At 37.2% G+C, this 19,505-nt stretch overlaps 1 protein-coding gene across 1 annotated transcript; it reads left to right on the top strand.

Moving 5' to 3' along the window:
* Positions 1-700: 700 nt before the first annotated feature.
* Positions 701-19,062, top strand: LOC127513613 (ras-like protein family member 10B). The gene is made up of 4 exons (XM_051895581.1): positions 701-973; positions 1,743-2,121; positions 7,797-7,921; positions 15,555-19,062. Exons 2-4 carry the CDS (start codon positions 1,834-1,836, stop codon positions 15,823-15,825), a joined length of 684 nt encoding a protein of 227 aa, XP_051751541.1. The 5' UTR covers positions 701-973; positions 1,743-1,833; the 3' UTR covers positions 15,826-19,062.
* The last annotated feature ends 443 nt before the right edge of the window (positions 19,063-19,505 follow it).

The following is a 19,505-nucleotide window of genomic DNA, read 5'->3' as shown; positions in this document are numbered from 1 at the left end:
TAATGATGTACACGGATAAATAATTTATACAATTATTCCAGCTGTGTGAACACAGCCTTGTGCCATTAGTCTCTGTGAAAGTGTTGAGTATGATTTACTTGAGTGGTTACGGCTAGTGGTGAACATAAACAGAGTGACACATTCTACGCAAAAATTTTGCATAACGTCATCGATTACGTTGTTTCAGCCTTGATATGGTTACACAAAAACTACCACTGAATCACTAAAATGACCAGTATTTTTTAGATTGTAGTATCTAGTACTAATAAAATTTGATCTGGAATAAATACTAATATTTTTAGGGACACTTACTAGTGACTAAGAAATAAGTACTAGTACCAAATAATTAGTGTGGAATTACAATACATGCTTAGTTAGTAAATAGTTGATCTGAATTACAAATCTCAATAGAATGGCAAAAAAATAACTACTAGTATCTAATTAATAGTAATACTAGATATATGTATATTTATATATAGATATAGTAATAGTCGGTTTTAGAGTAGGTTCTAGTATCTAATGAATAATTCAACAATAGTGAAATTGAAAATATAGTCACTATTGTATAACTTACTAGTCGATAAAAAAGAAACATTAGTAACATATAAATATATTTTAAGGAATAAATGTCAAAAAGGCTTGCCATAGACAAAGCAGAGCTCTCAGCTTTTTTTCAGATTCAATTAACCTGTGACGCCGACCCGGCGAGGCGCGAGGGCGCTGCGCGGTCCACCACTCTGATTTTACGCGCAAGCGTTGATTTATCTGTCTGTTAACACGGTCGAACATGCGCGCGCCGTGCTGTGCGCGAGGTCTACATGACGTGAGAAGAGCAGGATATTCCTCCAGGACAGTTTGAGGGTTACTTCTGCACCTGAATGCGACCAGAGAGTGAGAACTCGACGGGAAAGATCGCGCAGGTGTTCAGCAGCCCGAACCTCGCGAAGAATGCAACTTCTCACCTGCTCATAAGGTAAGTCATTGCTGCTGTGCGCGCGATAAGCTCGCACCGACAGTCGCGCGCTTCAAATCTAAAAAGCTTTATGAGAATGATAAACTGTCATGCGTTCTAGACCAAAATATGGTACGGGTAGGGCATTTACAAAGGAATTTGGCGCTTATATAAAAGTAAATGAACAAGTATGCGTCTTTATTCTATAGGATGCAGAGAATATATTACATAAGCATTGTGTAGTATCATTAGTCTAATCGCTTAATAGACGGAAACTGAGAAGATTCATAGTAAATAAACTATTAGCATCATGCATCCTGTCCCCTGCAGCAGCTCTGTAAGAATAGCTCACACACAGGTGCTGCTGCCTGTGTCTTTTGCCTATGTGTGGCAATTTCTATTAATATCTTTGCTCCATTTAAATTATCCTGACCTCATTTAAGTGCTATATATCATGAGAACATTGTGATATATGATGGAATTAACAGACTATGATATATAAACACAATAGATGCTTAGATTAGTGCAAAAATATAGACATATTGTCAAAGGTTTGTCAAGTGCACAGGTGGAATTAAATGATGTGCACGATTTTTTTGTGAATGAATGTTGTCATTTATTATTATTATTATTAATATTATGTTATGTAAATGTTTTTATTTTGTCTTTTTATGTGTCAGTTTATATAGAGTGATTTCAAATTATCATCTGATATATTCTCTTTTTAGTCGAGTTGGGCTGTTGGTTGGCAGTTTCATCTTTCTCCTGTTTTCCACTTCTCTTTCTGCAGGTACTGCTGGCTTATGAATGGGACTGTGCTGTGGCCACCGCTGCTTTCTGCGCTTCAGTCAGGACTATGTGCTGCCCATGTGCCACTCTGAATGCACTGGCCAGCTGTTTGCGAGAGCAGGGAGGGTGGGGCGGCCCACCGGGGTCGAGGCGGAAACAGGGCGATGCCCCCTTCGTTCCGGATCGCGGTGCTGGGAGCTCAGGGGGTGGGCAAGACGGCCATTGTGAAGCGCTTTCTTCACAATGACTATAGTGATGTGGCAGTGTCCAGTAAGACACGGCGGGTGCATCTCTCTGCCGCAGTGCTCAATGGTCATGTGCATGACCTTCAGATCACAGATTATCCAGCCATCAGCAGCTTTCCTGGCAGCTCTCTGCAGGTACGGGAACATACCACAGCACTGTACGGGAGTCTAATAATTTGACTCGGACCTGACCTTGTGTCAGGACAAAGTTTAGCACATTTAGAAATAGCACATCTGAGGTACCCAAACAAGGGCGGAGGTTTGATTTTGACACTGGTGGGAACATAAAAACATAACTTAAGTTAATCAATTCTGTAATGTTATAAGTTAAAGGCAATGACGACAAGGAGGCAGTTTAACAGAGATTTAACTTTATCTTTACTCTGTCTATAGTGCAGTCATCAGCATCAGAGCACAAATACATAATGTACAGTACTGTGCAAAAGTCTTAGGCACGTCAGTATTTTCACCCCCTAAAAAGGGTTTTAAGCCAGTTATTTATATCTATTTGAAGAGTTAATTTGCAAAAATAGATAACTCCGTTTTTATTAATTCTCACAAATCATGTTTACTGATATTCCCTACTGCACACTACAGCAAAGATATAAATAACCAGCTTAAAACCATTTTTGGGGGGTGAAAATACTGATGTGCCTAAGACTTTTGCACAGTAGTGTTTATGTAATACTCTATATAATATACAGAGCACTTTAAGGGTTAGTTCACCCAAAAATAAAAATTCTGTCATTACTCATCCTCATGTTGTTCCAAACCCGTAAGACTTTCGTTCATCTTCGGAAACACAAATGAAGATCTTTTTAAATCTGAGAGCTTTCTGTCCCTCTTTTGACATTCCACGCAACTAACACTTTCAAGCCCCAGAAAGGTAGTAAAGACATCATTAAAGTACTCCAGTGGTTTAACCTCAATTTTATGAAGTGACGCGAGTGCTTTGTTTGCACAAAAAACATAATTTACCACTTTTTTTTTTTTTTACAAAATATTAATCTCCAATGCGTGTTCACGCAACAGCTTCTTGCATCAATAGCATGTGTTGGAGAGTAATATTTTGTAAATAAAGTAGTATTTTTTTTTTTTTTTTCACAGACAAAGCACTTGTCGCTTCATAAAACTGAGGTTAAACCACTGGAGTCACATGGATTACTTTAATGATGTCTTTACTACCTTTCTGGGGCTTGAAAGTGGTAGTTGTGTAGCTGTCAGTGGAGGGACAGAAAACTCTCAGATTTCATTAAAAAGATCTTCATTTGTGTTCTGAAGATGAACAAAGTCTTACGGGTTTGGAATAACATGAGGGTGAGTAATTAATGACAATTTTCGTTTTTGGGTGAACTAAACCTTTAATGCAAATTACACAGTGTTTCTGAAGTGCTACGGTCAGTGCTCTTGATGACTTTGTTTCTTTATTTTAATATCATAAATGAGCTAAACCATTGATGATTCTGAAAGAAATCGTGACCAGGAATCTACTGTTGGTAGAAACAAGCACAGCTTTCACGTGCATCTGATTGACAGATAAAGAGCACACTTTTATTTCAGTGTTGTTTTTAATTTTGTAGATATTTGAGCTAACAGTTTGCTTTGTACATTCAGTTTAACAACATTAAGTTAAAGAGGGTAAACTTTATCATTCAATTAAACTGTGAACTTAGGCTGTTTCAAACACTTAGTTTGCTCCATCCAGGCACTAAATGCATGTCCTTGCAAGAGTGCAGTTTTCTAACATATTTACTTTGACTTCTCTGAGAATGTCAAGGGTATGACGCATTTCAAATGCATCCAAAATTACAACAACAGTGGTTACATACATATAAATATATTTTAATTATTTGATTAAAATTATACAAGGGCGGAGAACTACTAAGTTCTCCGCCCTTGTACTCAAATGAACCCACTTATAGGCATAGGAAATCACTAATGAGATCTCTTGAAGTCTGAGAGAAAAGACCCTGGAAAAATGACCCTGTGTTTCTCCAGAGGTGCAGTAATCTGTAAAAGCTGGTAATGTAGTTGTTATTGTAAGGATCTATTTTTACCTGATCTGGCCTAAAATGACTAAAAATTAGTTCCCTTGTTTTAATAAAGTTATTGTGGCCACAGTCTTGTTTTTTCCCTGCATGTCAGGATATCTGAGAAAACATTTTTTTTTTTACAGTATGTGCACAGATTCAAAATCTGTTTCATGTGCTAAATGCATGTCCTTAAAAGATATATTTGTGTCTCTTAATGCATCTTAGGTGAAGAGGCAAATTTGATAGTTATGTCTGTTTTATATTTGATTTAAAACACAACTGAGAGCTCTGTTATGTCTCCTGAGCTATAAGATTTTAAAAATGTTCCTCTAGGCATAGAAACTAGAGGCTGCTTCAACTGATTTCATTATTTCCTGTGTTTTCTTTCTGTTGTCATGGTTTCTAGCACATTTATCATTGGTTGTCATGGTTACACATTGTTTCATTGATTTCACTCACCTGTTCCTCAGTTGTGTATATAATGTGCTTTTAGTTGAATTCACTCTTTGTCTGGTGTTTATTACTCTTTCTTGTTTTGTTTATAAAAGTTATGCTGGTAAATAGATACGTTTCTTCCTCCCGCTAACCAGGCGTTACAATAATTTGAATGAATGAGGCATTTATATAGCGCTTTCATATGTGCTACTGTACACCCAAAGCGCTTTACAATCGTATCAGGGGTCTCTCCTCATCCACCACCAGTGTGCGGCATCCACTTGGATGATGCGACGGCAGCCACAGTACAACGGTGCCAGTGCGCTCACCACACACCTGCTTTAGATGGAGAGGAGAGAGAGTGATAGAGCCAATTCAATGGATGAGGATTATTAGGAGGCCATGATTGGTAAGGGCCAGTGGAGGGAATTTGGCCAGGACACCGGGGTTGCACCCTACTCTTTACAAGAAGTGCCATTGGATTTTTTTTAACGACCACAGAGAGTCAGGACTTTGCTTTAACGTCTCATCCGAAGGACGGTGCTTGTTACAGTACAGTGTCCCCATCACTATACTGGGGCGTTAGGACCCACACAGACCACAGGGTGAGCACTCCCTGCTGGCCTCACTAACACCTCTTCCAGCAGCTACCTAGTTTTCCCAGGAGGTCTCCCATCCAGGTACTTACCAGGCTCAGCCCTGCTTAGCTTCAGTGGGCAACCAGTCTTGGGCTACAGGGTGATATGGCTGCTGTCAATTTAATTTGACCTCTTAAGAACGCCATAATGTTTGTGACCAGTCCTACTTTGCTATCTGTTGCTGCCATATTTATGTGACAAGCTTTCTAATGTAAGTGTATGGAAGTCCCATGTGTTTCTACCTTTACATTTACAGTAGGTATTGATTCAGATAACAGTAGTGACAATGAAGTTCACACAGTAAAAAAAGTTCACAGTTTTTATGAAGTGTAGTCTCTATCAAAATTGACTTGTAAGCATGTGCCTTTAAGTCTAATTTGTATAGTCTTGGACATTTTTATCATGTAAACTGTATTTAATTGTAAAACAAGGGGACAGCTAAATGTGTTGCAATAAAACACTTCATTTACTCATGCATTTATGTAATATCCATGCAATTTTTAAAAATCTTCATTATATAAAAATCACATGGCATATAATTATGAGATATTCAGATCAGCAACAGTGTATAAGGGTGACGGAGGTTTGTGAAGGGCCAATTAAGCAGAATGTTTTCAGTGTTTTAATATGGGCTCTCTGAGTTTATGCACAGTGAGCTCATGGTTCTGTGTAACACTTGTGATTTCAGACAGCTTGAAAGGATAAAAGAGCCACTTGAGCAGCGAGGCCTTTTGTCTAAGCTCACTTTTCTTTCTCAGTGCTGTCATAATGATTCAGTGCTTTAATTAGTGACAATGGGAAAAGTGGATTCTTTCATAACTTTACATTTATAATTATATTCTCAATTGGAGTTTCCTGTCAGAGAGCTAGCGTGTTAGCATGAACTATCATTAGCAAGGTGACTTAGATGACTGTTTTTCTTTCTTCACTTCCTGACACAATCCTGACTAACCACAGTAACAGATTTGATCTGAAAAAGCACCTTCTATTAAAACATCATTTGATTGTAAAGTGCTGAATGTGCCATCAGAGTGCCTTCTTCACATGGCTCACAGCTTATCATCTCCCGTGTTTTCGCATTACCTGTTTTACACTCCTATCTCCTTCAGTTATAACTAGCACATATTACTCAGTTCAGAAAGGTTCAGAATGAATCATCTGAACATGAGTAATATGAATCTCAAAGTTCAAGAGTGAAAGTGTTTTGTTTATGCTTAGTGTTATTATTGTAGATGAGCACTTGTATTAACCATTTAAAGCCTGACATATGAATAAAGGTCAGATTATTTTTTTTTTTTTTAAATGGAACAGTTTATTTTTTCTTAAAGTCTGCATATGTTTTTTTGTTGAGTATCATATTTAATACATCAGGCTTTTATAACTCATATATTGTGAGAATATGTAACTCATACTTGAGGAGGAAAAAAACACCTCAGTTTTATTCAGAGGCCAAAACTAAGTAGAAATATGCAATTTGGTGCAGTTGCTGATATTTATATGCCCCAAATATAGGATAAAATTCTGATTGTAATGTAAATCAATGAGTTTTTTATAACAGTATAGCAGTCTACTTACATAAAATGCATATAAATATCAATCGTCGCTCAATATCTCCCAAAAGATCTTAGTATGATGATATTTCAATGCTTAGTTTTATGATAAAAGCTCTGTAGTTTTTATTGCCGGGGACAAAATGTATAATGCAGTGCAAGATGATGATTGAGAGATAAAGGTTGCTCAAAAGCCTGATGTATCATATTTGATTCTCATGTTTTAACATAATTTTCTAAAAAATGATAAATGGATAATCTAGCAAACACAAGTAAGTTGCTTAAAGGGATAGTTCACCCAAAAAAGAAAATCACCCCATGATTTACTCACCCTCAAGCCATCCTGGGTGTATGTGACTTTCTTCTTTAAGACGAATACAATCGGTGTTATATTAAATAATGTCCTGGCTCTTCCAAGCTTTATAATGGCAGTGAATAGAGAATGAGATTATAAGGCCCAAAAAAGTGCAACCATTCATCATAAAACATATCCACACGGCCGTCTGTTGGAAGCAAGTTATTATAGTTCTTAAAGTTTTAAATATGGATATTTTTCTTACACAAACCCATCTTACATATCTTTTATGATGGACGGATGCACTTTTTTGGGCTTCAAAATCTCATCCTCTATTTACTGCCATTATAAAGTTTAGAGGAGCCAGGACATTATTAAATATAACTCTGATTGTATTCGTCTGAAAGAATAAAGTAATATACACCTAGGATGGCTTGAGGGTGAGTAAATCATGGGGTAATTTTCATTTTTGGGTGAACTAACCCTTCAATGAGTTCAGTAAGTTTTCATCTTATACGAACAATATAAAATAATTTTTTACGTTTACTTCATAAAAATCAGTAAAATTTTCACAGCGAAAATAAGCATGTACCAGGACTTGAAGGGGGACGCTTTTAGAATTAAACTAAAAGGCCTTTTACTTGCTAAAAAAATATGAACTATCAGTCAGACAACAGAAGGCTTGTAGTTGATTGTGTATAATAGATTTTTTTCACAAAGGTATGATCATGTTTATAATTTAGAGGCCTTAGAAGTTTGCATATCAAATATGATACAGTAGGCTTTATAGGATGAACTTTGGATGTGTTTCACATAATCAAGATCTTGTGTTGCTCTAATGTGCTCTATGTCTGTGCAGGAATGGTCAGATGTTTGCTGTCGAGGCATTCGGAGCGCTCATGTCTACATTCTGGTTTATGACATCTGCTGTTTCGACAGCTTCGAGTATGTCAAGACCATGCGGCAGCAGATCTTAGAGACCAGGTACGTGATGGAATATTTGCTTAATTCTCTTTTAATTCCTTTACACCTTTACATCTTTGCACTCTTCTCTCTTTCTGTTATGCTTTATCTGCTTATGCCATCTCTTTATTTTTGGTCTATTCCCTGTTTTTTTTTTCTGCACTGCTTTATCTCATGCATGTTTCTCATCCTTCTTTTTCTTCTATGTTTGATGGTTTGTGTAATTACACTCAAAAGGCGAGACCCTTCTGTAATCATGGGCTGCCAGCACACTGGGTCATTTCTTCATCATTTGGATCCAAGTCAAAAGAAATTCCTTTTTTTCTCCTCTGCTGATTGCAAAGGTCATCATCAAAAGTCAATTCAAAAGCCTCAGAGACTTTTTGCTTTGTACCTCGAGCAGGTTTGATGATGATGCCTAATTGTGGCTGTTTGGGCTGCGCATTAATGCTTCTTTGATATCTCTTTGATATCATTTCCCGTTTGACTTGATATCCATATGTCAGCACTTTTGGCGAGGTGCTGCTTGAATTCATTATCACATTATTGTGTAAACAAACACCCTTTTTTTCTAGCTCTGATGAAATAACTTAGTGTTTTATAGTCAATACACTACGTCTCTGTGCATATCTTGCAATTGTGCAAATGAAATGTTGCCAATTTGTCACACAGTGTCTTGAACCATCCAAGACCAAATAGTATATTTATAGGAGTAAATGAACTAATAAATTAGTTAAAGGGGATTATGCCCCTTTTCACAAGATGTAATATAAGTCTCAGGTGTCCCCAGAATGTGTCTGTGAAGTTTCAGCTTAAAATACCCCACAGATCATTTATTATAGCTTGTCAAATTTGCCCCATTTGGGTGTGAGCAAAAACACACCGTTTTTGTGTGTGTCCCTTTAAATGCAAATGAGCTGCTGCTCCTGGCCCCTTTTCCAGAAGAGGGCGGAGCTTTAACAGCTCGTGCTTCGGTTGCTCAACAAGGATTGTCAGTAACGGTGTTCAGCCTTGCATTGTTCAAACCAGAGTCGGACACTGATGGAGAGACCTGAGGAAGATGTTAATATTTTGTGCAAATCCAGTGTTAAATTGACCCTCTTTTGTGAAACAGTCCAGCGTAAAATGATGGCATGGCAACATCACTCTACTACAACAACTCTTCCTCTTCTCTAAAGCAGCCGAACATGGCCTCACCCCCTTTGTTGCGTATTCTCGGGGGCGGGGTTTACTTAAATTTTGGGGTTTGTGATGTCACTCACCCGGGAAGAAGCTTGTTCCTGTTTGTTGTAGTCCTTAAACAGCAATTTCTGTAAAAGAAAATATCTCCCTTTGCATTGAACTTTGAGCATCGTGACTTTGCAGATGTTGTTTATGCTCAAACAGCAACATTACACACTAACTAAAGTTAAAAAGTGAAATCATAATCAAGGACCCCTTTAAATACAATAAACCAGTTTCATAATCAGCATTATTCAGTAAAAATATCACAAAACATCATTAAAACAAGGACAAAAATTACTTTGTATATTAATACAATGTTTATATTGTAGCAAAATGCAAAACTGTATTATTGCACAGCTCTATATACAGTACACTCATGAAAAATTACTTTGGCAATATATACCATGTAGCAAATCTCAACTTACTGATCTTTTTATTTCATCACAAAATGTAGCTATATTATCACCCAGCTCTTTGTATACAGTATGTCTAAATTGATCCGCATTCATACAGTGCACTCATGTAGGCCTATATATATATATATAGCACATCTCAACTCTTCGATTTCTTGTATTGTCACAAAATGTAAACTATATTATCACCCAGCTCTAATATACTAAATGTGACTATAAGGCATGAAGATATTAAGATATTATAAGCATTAACATCATGATTTTCTGTAAAGCTGCTGTGAATCAATGTGTATTGTGAAAAGCACTACATAAATAAATTTGACTTGACAATGTAATATAATATAATATAATATTGATCTTTAATACATTTATTTTTCTTACGCAATTAGGGTTTGGTTAGATTAATGCTTAAAATGAGAAATTATTTTTCAATAATCGGTAAAATTTAAACAAAAATGAGGTGTACAGATATGTGTGAGTTGCTAAAGAGTAAGAATATCAGAGTAATGCACACAGTGACAGTGATGCTCCGTCATTATTTAAATTCAGCTCAGTCACCGATTGGCTTAAACGGTCAGTGTGGGCGTCAGTGGTGAGCCTGTCACTCACAGGCAGATTTAACGTAATCAATGGCGTCAGCTGTCATGCTTTACTTGCGTCAAGGCCTGAGCAGTGAGACAGGCAGTTCCGGTGACAAACATTCATGTTTTATTGATCCAGGCAGAACACAATTAAGTCACCTTGGCCCGACACTGCCTCACAGCCTCTGCCACACAATAGGAGGAGGATGAGCCGGTTTGATTCACTGATCTGATCTGCTAATAACCAACAGAAGTGAGAGCGCTCGCTGTCAATCGTTCCTGTAATAAGACAGAGCCTGTTAGAGTGAGGAATTAAAAGAGAGACAGTAAATTAATCTTTGGTAAAACAATAGCCACCTGTCTTGATCACAGATAAAGTTTGTATGAAGCTCTGTTAATGTTCTTAATAGTGTCCATGTACAGTAGCTATCCAAAACGTTCAGTAGACAGCATTTTTACTCTTAAAGGGGACCTATTATGCAAAATTCACTTTTACATGGTTTGGACATAAATGTGTGTTGGCAGTGTGTGTACACAACCACCCTATAATGATAAAAATCCATCCACTCCTCTTTTTTTAATCCCCATAAATCATAAGCAGTATCTCAGAACAAGCCGTTTGCAGATTCTAGTAATGTGATGTTGCATTGCTTAGGCCCCGCCCATGACTGCTGACAGACTCCGCCCTATTAGCTTAGCTCCTCCCCTGAGTGAGCTGTACACAGTCCGCCATGTTTATCTCCTCACTAGATCATTTATCAGCAGCATTCAAGTAAGAAATGGATTCTTATTAAAGCTACTAGTAGTGAGTGATTTTCTGTTTTTCTTTTGTTGTTTGGTTCATATTAACAGCATATACGGCAGTAGGTACTGTATATTACGCTGCTGTCACTTTAATACACAGATCTAATATACACATGCGATTTCTTTCTCTGCTGTTTACATTCAGACTTAATCAACTGTTTATGTGAACCTTGTGTGTATTTGACAATTTAAGCGCAATAAGACGTCAAAGAGAACTTAGTTTAATACTCACAGGACGCGCCATCTGACATCCAGCTTTCTGTGTGCGTGCTTCGGGTGCGGGCGCTCAGAAAACCATATATCAGAAGTTTAGTCTGATATGGCTTTAAAATGCATGTACATAATAAACTTTCATGACGATGAAGAACTGCGTGACCGTGATAGAGATGATAATCAAAACAAAATGTTTTGGTTTTTGGCAGTATATCCGAGGCACGAGCTGTACAGGCTCCGTCCTCTTCTGGAAAGTGGGGCGGGGAGCAGCAGCTCATTTGCATTTAAAGATACATGCACAAAAACAGCATGTTTTTCCTTCCCCTCAAAAATGGGTATTTACAACATGGTATAATAAATGATCTGTGGGGTATTTTGAGCTGAAACTTCACAGACACATTCTGGGGACATCTGAGACTTATATTACATCTTGAAAAAAATGGGCTTAAATGGCACAAAATGTAAAATGTTTGGATTAAAAAAATCTAAAAACCACTAGAACAATGTTATACATTTTGTTGACTTGTGTACTCACATTATCCCAAATGTTTCCAAGAATGTTTATATCCAGAGAAATAAGCAATTTTAACCAGGACACGGACTGTACGCCATGCGCTTGACCGGAAGAAGCGGAAGCGGCGACTGTGTCATAATAAAAGTTCCGCTGCTCTCGAGCCGTGTGTCACGATCGTCTCTCATTAGCAATCGCTCCAGCAGCCTCAGTCCTGCTCCGCTTCATACTACAGTAACGTTAATAATCTCATCCATGAACATGATTTCTGCCCAAGTCCCGTCCCAGTTATTTTCCACCTGTTGTAGACATGAAGACAACGCATCCCATGATTCTGCAAAATCAAGGTGTCATCAAGCTACACCTTTGTTTTGAATAAGCAACCTCTAGCGGCGAAAATGTACATATTGTGGCTTTAATAGGTCCCCTTTAAATGCATGAATGTTTCGCCAATCATTATTACATATTCGGGTCTGTAACGACCCGGATCTATATCTAACATGGATGGATCTCTAACTGCTGCAATAGTGTAAATCTCTCCTGATATTTTATTAACAATTACAAATGAATAAAATAAAGCATATTTCGTTACTTTTTGGAACTTGGAAGGGTTCAATTTAAGCAGACGTGTTTTACCGTCATCACTGTCATCATCAGAGCTCATTTCCCCAGTACATTCAGCATCTGGCAATTCTGACCTCCAATTTTTTTTATATATCTTGCAGATTCATAATTGTACTCCCGATTGTGACTTTAATTCTGATTTTATTTCTCACAAATGTAAGATATCAATTTTTTGTGAGATTAAAAAAACGTCCCAGTTACCTTTATTTTTATTCTGTAGTGGAAGAAAGCTTCCGTATGTTAGTCCCCAATGGCAGTTAATGTTATAGTTAATGTTACAGCCTTTCAGTCAGATCATGTCCGAGAAGCACAACACATGTCGGATTTAAAAGATAAATTGATGTAGGCTGCACAGCAATCCAGACTGACAGTCAAGACTCCTAAATATTAATGACTAAATGAATGAATCCAAGAATAGATTGAGTTAGTGAATGATGAATGATGAATGAATGCGGTAATAAATGAATTCTGTTTGCAGAGGGACTCTGCTATGTTTGAGAATGAAATGATTGTGTCAGGGATCAGAGACCAGAGCTGTGACACACGATGACTGATGGACAGTGCTGGTGGTTTCTGTCAATTCAAGACCCAGAGTCACCCGGTGACAGACAGCACGGGCTCTGAGGAGGTTTGGGGCTAATTGTGTTTATGACCCAATCTTCTTATCAGTACACAGACACTCATCATGTTTTCTGATATCAGCTTTGAATAAGTTTTGAAATGAATCCACATCAGAACTGTAGCTGTTCATTTGCAGTATTTTCCACAGCAGAAGTCTATTTTTAGCTTTCCTTCCCAGTTTATATCAGTCCGGTGCAGCGCTGTGGAAAGCATGTGTGAAGTGAAACAATTGGAAATCTATTTGTCTTTTTTTCAGAGTTGTCAGAGAGGCACAGGTCATCTCAAACAGAGATAAGTGAGGAGACATAAGCTGCTCTCCGGGATCTGTGCTCTCTGTTGGAGACGGACGAGAGGTTGATAGCAGCCCGGCTCCTGACAGCCTGTCAGCTGCGCTGAAGCAGTTTGCACATGCAATACATATGTGAGGCTGCTTATAGACAACGAAGGGCCGAAAATCCTCTCTCACTAGACCTTAGTCAGGGTAGCACCTTATTTATTTTTTGACAGGAATGAAAACAAGGCTGTGAGGGATGGAATAGTGCAATGGATTGTACTGTTGTTTAACAACATACAAATTGCTCAGCTGATTCAGTAGACAAAAACACCATGAAACAGTTTTAAGAGTTGAGTTGCGAAAATTATGTGACCTAAGATCTTTAAGCGTGTCATTGTAAAGACGGTACATCTGTCCCTCACAGCCTTGTTTTCATCTGCGTTAAATTGAATATGGCATCTAACCAGACTAAGGTCTATATCACTGTAATTGACATGCCATCAAATAAATTAAATTTGACATTTTTCAGAAATGTTGGTTGTATTTCAACATTGAACCAAGTGTTTGAATATAAAATTTGACATAAATGATTTAGATTTTTTATACTTATTTTTATTTCATGTTAATATGAATATTTGTATTAATATTAATATTTAAGCAATATCGCAGAAACAAGAGTGCTGATATTCAGTCAGTATTGAGTTTCAGACAAAATGTAGCCAGTTAATTAACTCTATAAAGCCTATTATGTCATAGTTGATTCGCAAATTTCTAAGGACTTTAAATTATCAACATGATCAAAAACCTGTTGTACACAATCTACTACATGCCATTGTCAGTGAATTGGCACCTCTGAGTCCAGACCTTAAATTCATTGAAAGTCTTTGGGATGTGCTGGAGTAGACTTTACAGAGTGCTCGACTCTTGCATTGTCAATACAAGATCTTGACCAAAAATTGATGCACCTGTTGATGGAAATAAATGTTGTGATGTTATTTCCATCAAGAGGTGCATCAATTTGTGCTCAATCTCTCATCTGTGTAGGCCCCCAGTAGCCGCATTTCCATTACAGATTTGCACAAAACTTTTGCGATATTTTCTAAATATCTATAAAAAAACTATTGCGAAATGACGGTGTTTCCATTAACCGATGTTATGCGACTAAAACTATCGCGATAAGTCATTTTCTAAAATATACTTCTTTCTGAGAGCTTTATTTGCTTTTCAATACTCCAGTGGATGCTTCCTCATTTCTTTGCTCCTCCATCCTCCAGCCTGTGACCTGAAAACCGATCAAAGAAAATCTCGAAGGCCATTTTATTTCTATAAATGCCTTTTCAATTCTATAAATGCATCACGAGGAGTGAGAAAGCTTCCTGAGGTGCTATGAGCGAGGATGCACAGGTGCATAGACATCTAATACTGCTAGCTTCTATTATGTTAATTATTAATTGTTAATAGATTAATACTATTAGTATTAGTTAGATGTCAAACTTCAGTAACATTTAAGATAAGATCCCTCGAGCGCAGCTTAAACAAGAATATTCCAATATACAAATAAGATTTCTTTGAATTACCCTGTCCTCGTTTTCTTTTCATGCATCTTCCCGTTGCATCTATGGGGTGAAGCTGAGGCACAAGGAAAGACTTGCAAAAGAAAAGCACCCCCTGTCTCATCTTTATGTACAAACATACCGTGCTATCTTTAAAGAATGATGATGTGTCTGTACATCAGGTGACCTGTAAATGCGAAAAAACATCTCCCTTCTATCATGCCCTTCAATCTGTGTTTCCTCATCCTAGCAGCTAGTAGCTACTATCACAGCATGCCAAGCGCAAAATGGATTAAGACATACTTTTTTGGCCGTTAAATAATGGTGCAAATACCAGTAAACTGACTACCATAAACCTTAGTTAAACACATTGCATGATTCATTTAAATACTCTCCTCCAATAAATATTGCGTCTGAAAGAGAAACTCGTACAAATGCATATCCAATAAGGTCAGCCTCAAAAATAACTGTATCCACGCCTTTTCAGCGCAAATTTTTCACTGCGTGTCCTTAGTAAATCCTGACAGTAGTTTTGGCATAAAGAGTTCTTTAAAATTGAGTCAAGAATCCTAGGGTTCTATATAGAACCCACTGAACCTTTTTTTCTAAGGGTGTAGTTCCATAAAGAACCTCCATCCATGGAACCTTTACATTGAACAAAATGTTCTTTGTAGTGGAAAATGTTCTTCACACCTTTAACTGAAAAATTTTTTTGGGGAACCAAAAATGGTTCTTCTATGGTGTCTGTGGAATATAATAAGATTTGACCCATCTTTTGTGTAGAATTGTTTTTACATTCTGTATTACAGTGATTGTGTCTGTGTGTTTTTCCACAGAGTCACGGGCACTGGGGAGACGCCCATTCTAATAGTCGGCAACAAGCGTGATCTGCAGCGAGGTCGAGTCATTCCCAGACACAGCGTATCTGACTTAGTCCGAAAAAGCTGGAAGTGTGGATATGTGGAGTGCTCTGCCAAGTTCAACTGGCACGTTTTACTGTTGTTCGGAGAGGCTCTCCGCAGCATGGGTTGTGCCCGCTGCAAGCACGTCCATGCCACCATCCGTTTCCAGCGGGCGCTCAGGAGAGAGCGATGCGTCCTAATGTGAGGACTTCTGCAATGGCCATTGTAAAGCGATTTATGGGATCTGTCTGGCGATGGACGCTCATTATTGTTTGGACAGCTGGAAGAGCTGTGATAACCCTCTTGCCAAGGAACTTAACATTTGGGATTTTAACTATGGACAGACAGATGTGGTCTTAAAACAGGAAGTCCCTGTTGCTTCATTACCTAAGCCTTCAAATTGATGTCTCTCCTTTTGGACTGAGAGAAAACAACTAACATCTCTGCCTTCTATCTTAGAAATCCAAACTGCCAAAAAGCTGGTGGAAGGCGAAAATCAAAATCAGCAAAAATCAGCTTTAATATTACATTAATAATACACTTCCTGTCATTGCTTACATTCCGGCCAGGACAGAACATAGGACGCTCCTTTATACTAATGAGTAGGGTTAGGTATCATTTAAATTTTAGCGATTCCAATTCTGATTCTGCTTATAGATTCAGATTCCCAGTTTCGATCCCAATATGGTAAAAAAACATTTAGATATCAAACATATTTATTCTGTCTTTTTGCAAAACATTCTGTCGCAGCTGAATAACATGAACAAAAATCAGCAACCTAAAGAGCAACTAACTAATAAACTAGACTAATATACATTTTTTTTTAAATTAATGAAGACAAGTATACAGCCAGTAATACAATAACAATAAGCAAGTTAGTAATAGCTCAAATAAATACAACTGATTACATGTAGAATAACACTGCATAGTTTTCTTTTTATAAATGAAATGAAGAGTTCATTTGCAAAAACAGATAACTCAATTTTTATTAATTCTCACAAATCATGTTTTTTATTGTGCATTCCAAGTAATATCAATCAAACTGCAGTTGGGCTGTTTTGATTAAGTAATAACAATTTTATAAAAAAAAAAATACAGGTAACTTACAAAATTAAAGTTCATTGAAAGTATGTTTTTTTTAATATGTTAAAAGTTTGGTTTTTTTAGCAAAAGCAGATAACTCCAATAGTCGTTTTTTGGCAAAAGCAGATAACTCCACATTTCATGTTTCAGAGTTAAACAAAACCAAGTAATTGCATTTAAAACACACTCAAACACACGTGTGCACACAAACACACACACACCAACAGATCGGCACACATACACACACACAAACGCAAAAGGACAACCAAGGGCTCAGCATGTAAGACGTGTATGATGTACAAGGACTTGCAGGAGTCAAATTATAAATCCTCGATCGCTTTTAGTCAGCTTTGATGAAACTCCCTTCAGCGCTCCTTTTTGAAGTGACTAGAAGCCTTGTCACCTGACCTGAATACTGCACGCTGATTTGCTAAAACTGACTTATCGGTTTCTGTTGTAAAACGTGAACTCGCGATGCCTTGACAGTGGACAAAACGCATTTAGGGTTCAGAACGTGCTATATGTGGAGAGTAATGCACAGCAGTCAGCAGTCAAATTTTTTTTTTTTTTTAAAGTGGCATTTATCGGTTTTTGCAAATGAACTCTTCAAATATAGATTAATCCTTATTAAAATTACAAAAGTTATTCAGTGAAGATCAGTGAGTGATTTTCATTTTTTGTTCTTTGATTAACAGTAATGACACAGACAGCAGCAGGTTTATTAGGCTGCTGTCACTTTAAGAGTTAATGCACGGATCCAATATACTGTTACACATGAATTTTTTTCTCAACTGTTTACGTTCACTAAAAACATAACTGACTGTCTTTACAAGGATATTTTGACATAATTTTGTGTGTATTTGTCCGTTCAAGTGCAAGAAGATGCAAAAGAGAACTCAATTCAGTATTCGCACACTATATGAGGCGGCTTTTTTGTGCGCTTGCTCTCGATGTGCACATTACAGAAAACAGCGTGCGAGTGTCGAATTGGGTTCTCTTTCGCGTCTTCTTGTGCTTGAATGGTTTAAAACCACATTAAAATGCACACACAGGAATCTATAAGCGGAATCAAAATGTTAATTTTATAACAAGTATCTGATTCCTGACCTTAAGTATCCGATTCCAGAATTGGAGTCGGTTTTCGATTCCCAACCCTACTTATGAGCTAAAGGATCTTCCAGTACCTGCAAGCAGAAGTGTTTCCCAGCTCAGGTGCCGTATGCTGGCACTTATTCTGCAATATGCCACACAACACATATTATACAAAAGTATTTGTTCTATGGATACTTCCGTGTTTTTAAAGGGATAGTTCACCCAAAAATGGCATCATTTACTCACCTCTATGTTGTTCCAAACCTGATTGTCTTTCATTTGTGGAACACAAAAGAGAAATTTTAATAATGTGGTGGTCGCTCTTTTCCATGCAGTTACATTGAATGGTTACTGAAGCTTTCAAGCTTCAAAATGGATGCAAAAACACCATGAAAGAATTATAAAATGGCCCATATGGCTCTGAAACCATGTGATAGCTTTTAAAAGGAACGTAGAGAAATTTACCAATAATCTTCCCCTGCAGCGAGTTGGAAAAGCTGTGATAACCCTCTTGATGGATAACTGCTGCAACCGAATGGAGTCAAATTTAGATGAACTCAAACCAAATCACTTGGATTTGGATTTTAGACCAGTTTTGTGAATCTGAAAAGATTCATTAAAAAAGATCAAACAATGGTTCATTCATTCATCGGATATTGCTACTTTTCCCTCATGTTGAAACAAATAGAGCTCGGGCGGATGTGAAGTTTTTTAGTGAATAACAGCTAGAATGTCTATCTGTTTGTCATACAAAGACATCTTAAGGCTTCATAAGACTTATTATGCATATTCTGGAATATAGTGCAGAACAGTGTTATTTTTGTATTAATTATTTTCATCTAATATTCATATTTTATTTATTTTAGCTTGTTAATAGTTTTTTCTTTGGTGCAGAAGTTGTGTATTTCATCATGAAGCACAATATCTCCATTCATTGTAATTGCATGAAAAAGCGTGACTAGTAAATTATTAAACGTTCTTCTTTTGAAAGCCACAAGGATGAGTAAATAGTGTCAGATCTTGAACTATCCCTTTAAAGTATGTCTTGATACTCCGTCTTATCCCAAAAATGTAATTTATGCCGAGGTATGAGAATTTGTCCCACTTTGAAGTGCTGTAGACACATTAAATCAAGTCACAAGGGGAAGAGGAAAATATCATTTAAATGTAAATGTGTTATAAATGTATGATCTTACATTGTGGAATCCACTTTGTCATACAGAGTCTTGGACGATGTTTGTGTGAGGTAAGTAAAAGACTAAAAATATTCCCTTCTTTAATAATTTAACCCACCGCATCTCTGGCACACATACAGACCAGCTTCTGCAACACATCAAAGTCTGATCAAATACATCTTAAATACAAATGGCTACATGTAAAGAGCACGTAAGTCTAATAAATGGACACTGGACACAGAAAATGCATTCTCTTCTGTGTGATGTATGAGCACAAAATCAATACTTACATCAGTATCTGTTCTTCAGAGGTAGTGTATCTGCCCTACTGTTTATATAATGCACTACACGTACTCAGTAAGAACAAGGTGCGATTCGTAGCATGTACTATGTAAATCAGTGAGGCGCTGTTTAATGTTCACTGAGGAATGACTGTGCTGGTGAAGCTTACTAATGTTCATTAATCCCTAAATAATCAAAGAGAATCATTTCAGGTAACATGACAAATGGAAGCATGTTTTCCTATTTTTATTTT

The sequence above is a fragment of the Ctenopharyngodon idella genome, chromosome 5, assembly GCF_019924925.1.
Source record: "Ctenopharyngodon idella isolate HZGC_01 chromosome 5, HZGC01, whole genome shotgun sequence".
Lineage (NCBI taxonomy): Eukaryota > Metazoa > Chordata > Actinopteri > Cypriniformes > Xenocyprididae > Ctenopharyngodon > Ctenopharyngodon idella.
This window is presented reverse-complemented; position numbering and strand designations above follow the sequence as displayed.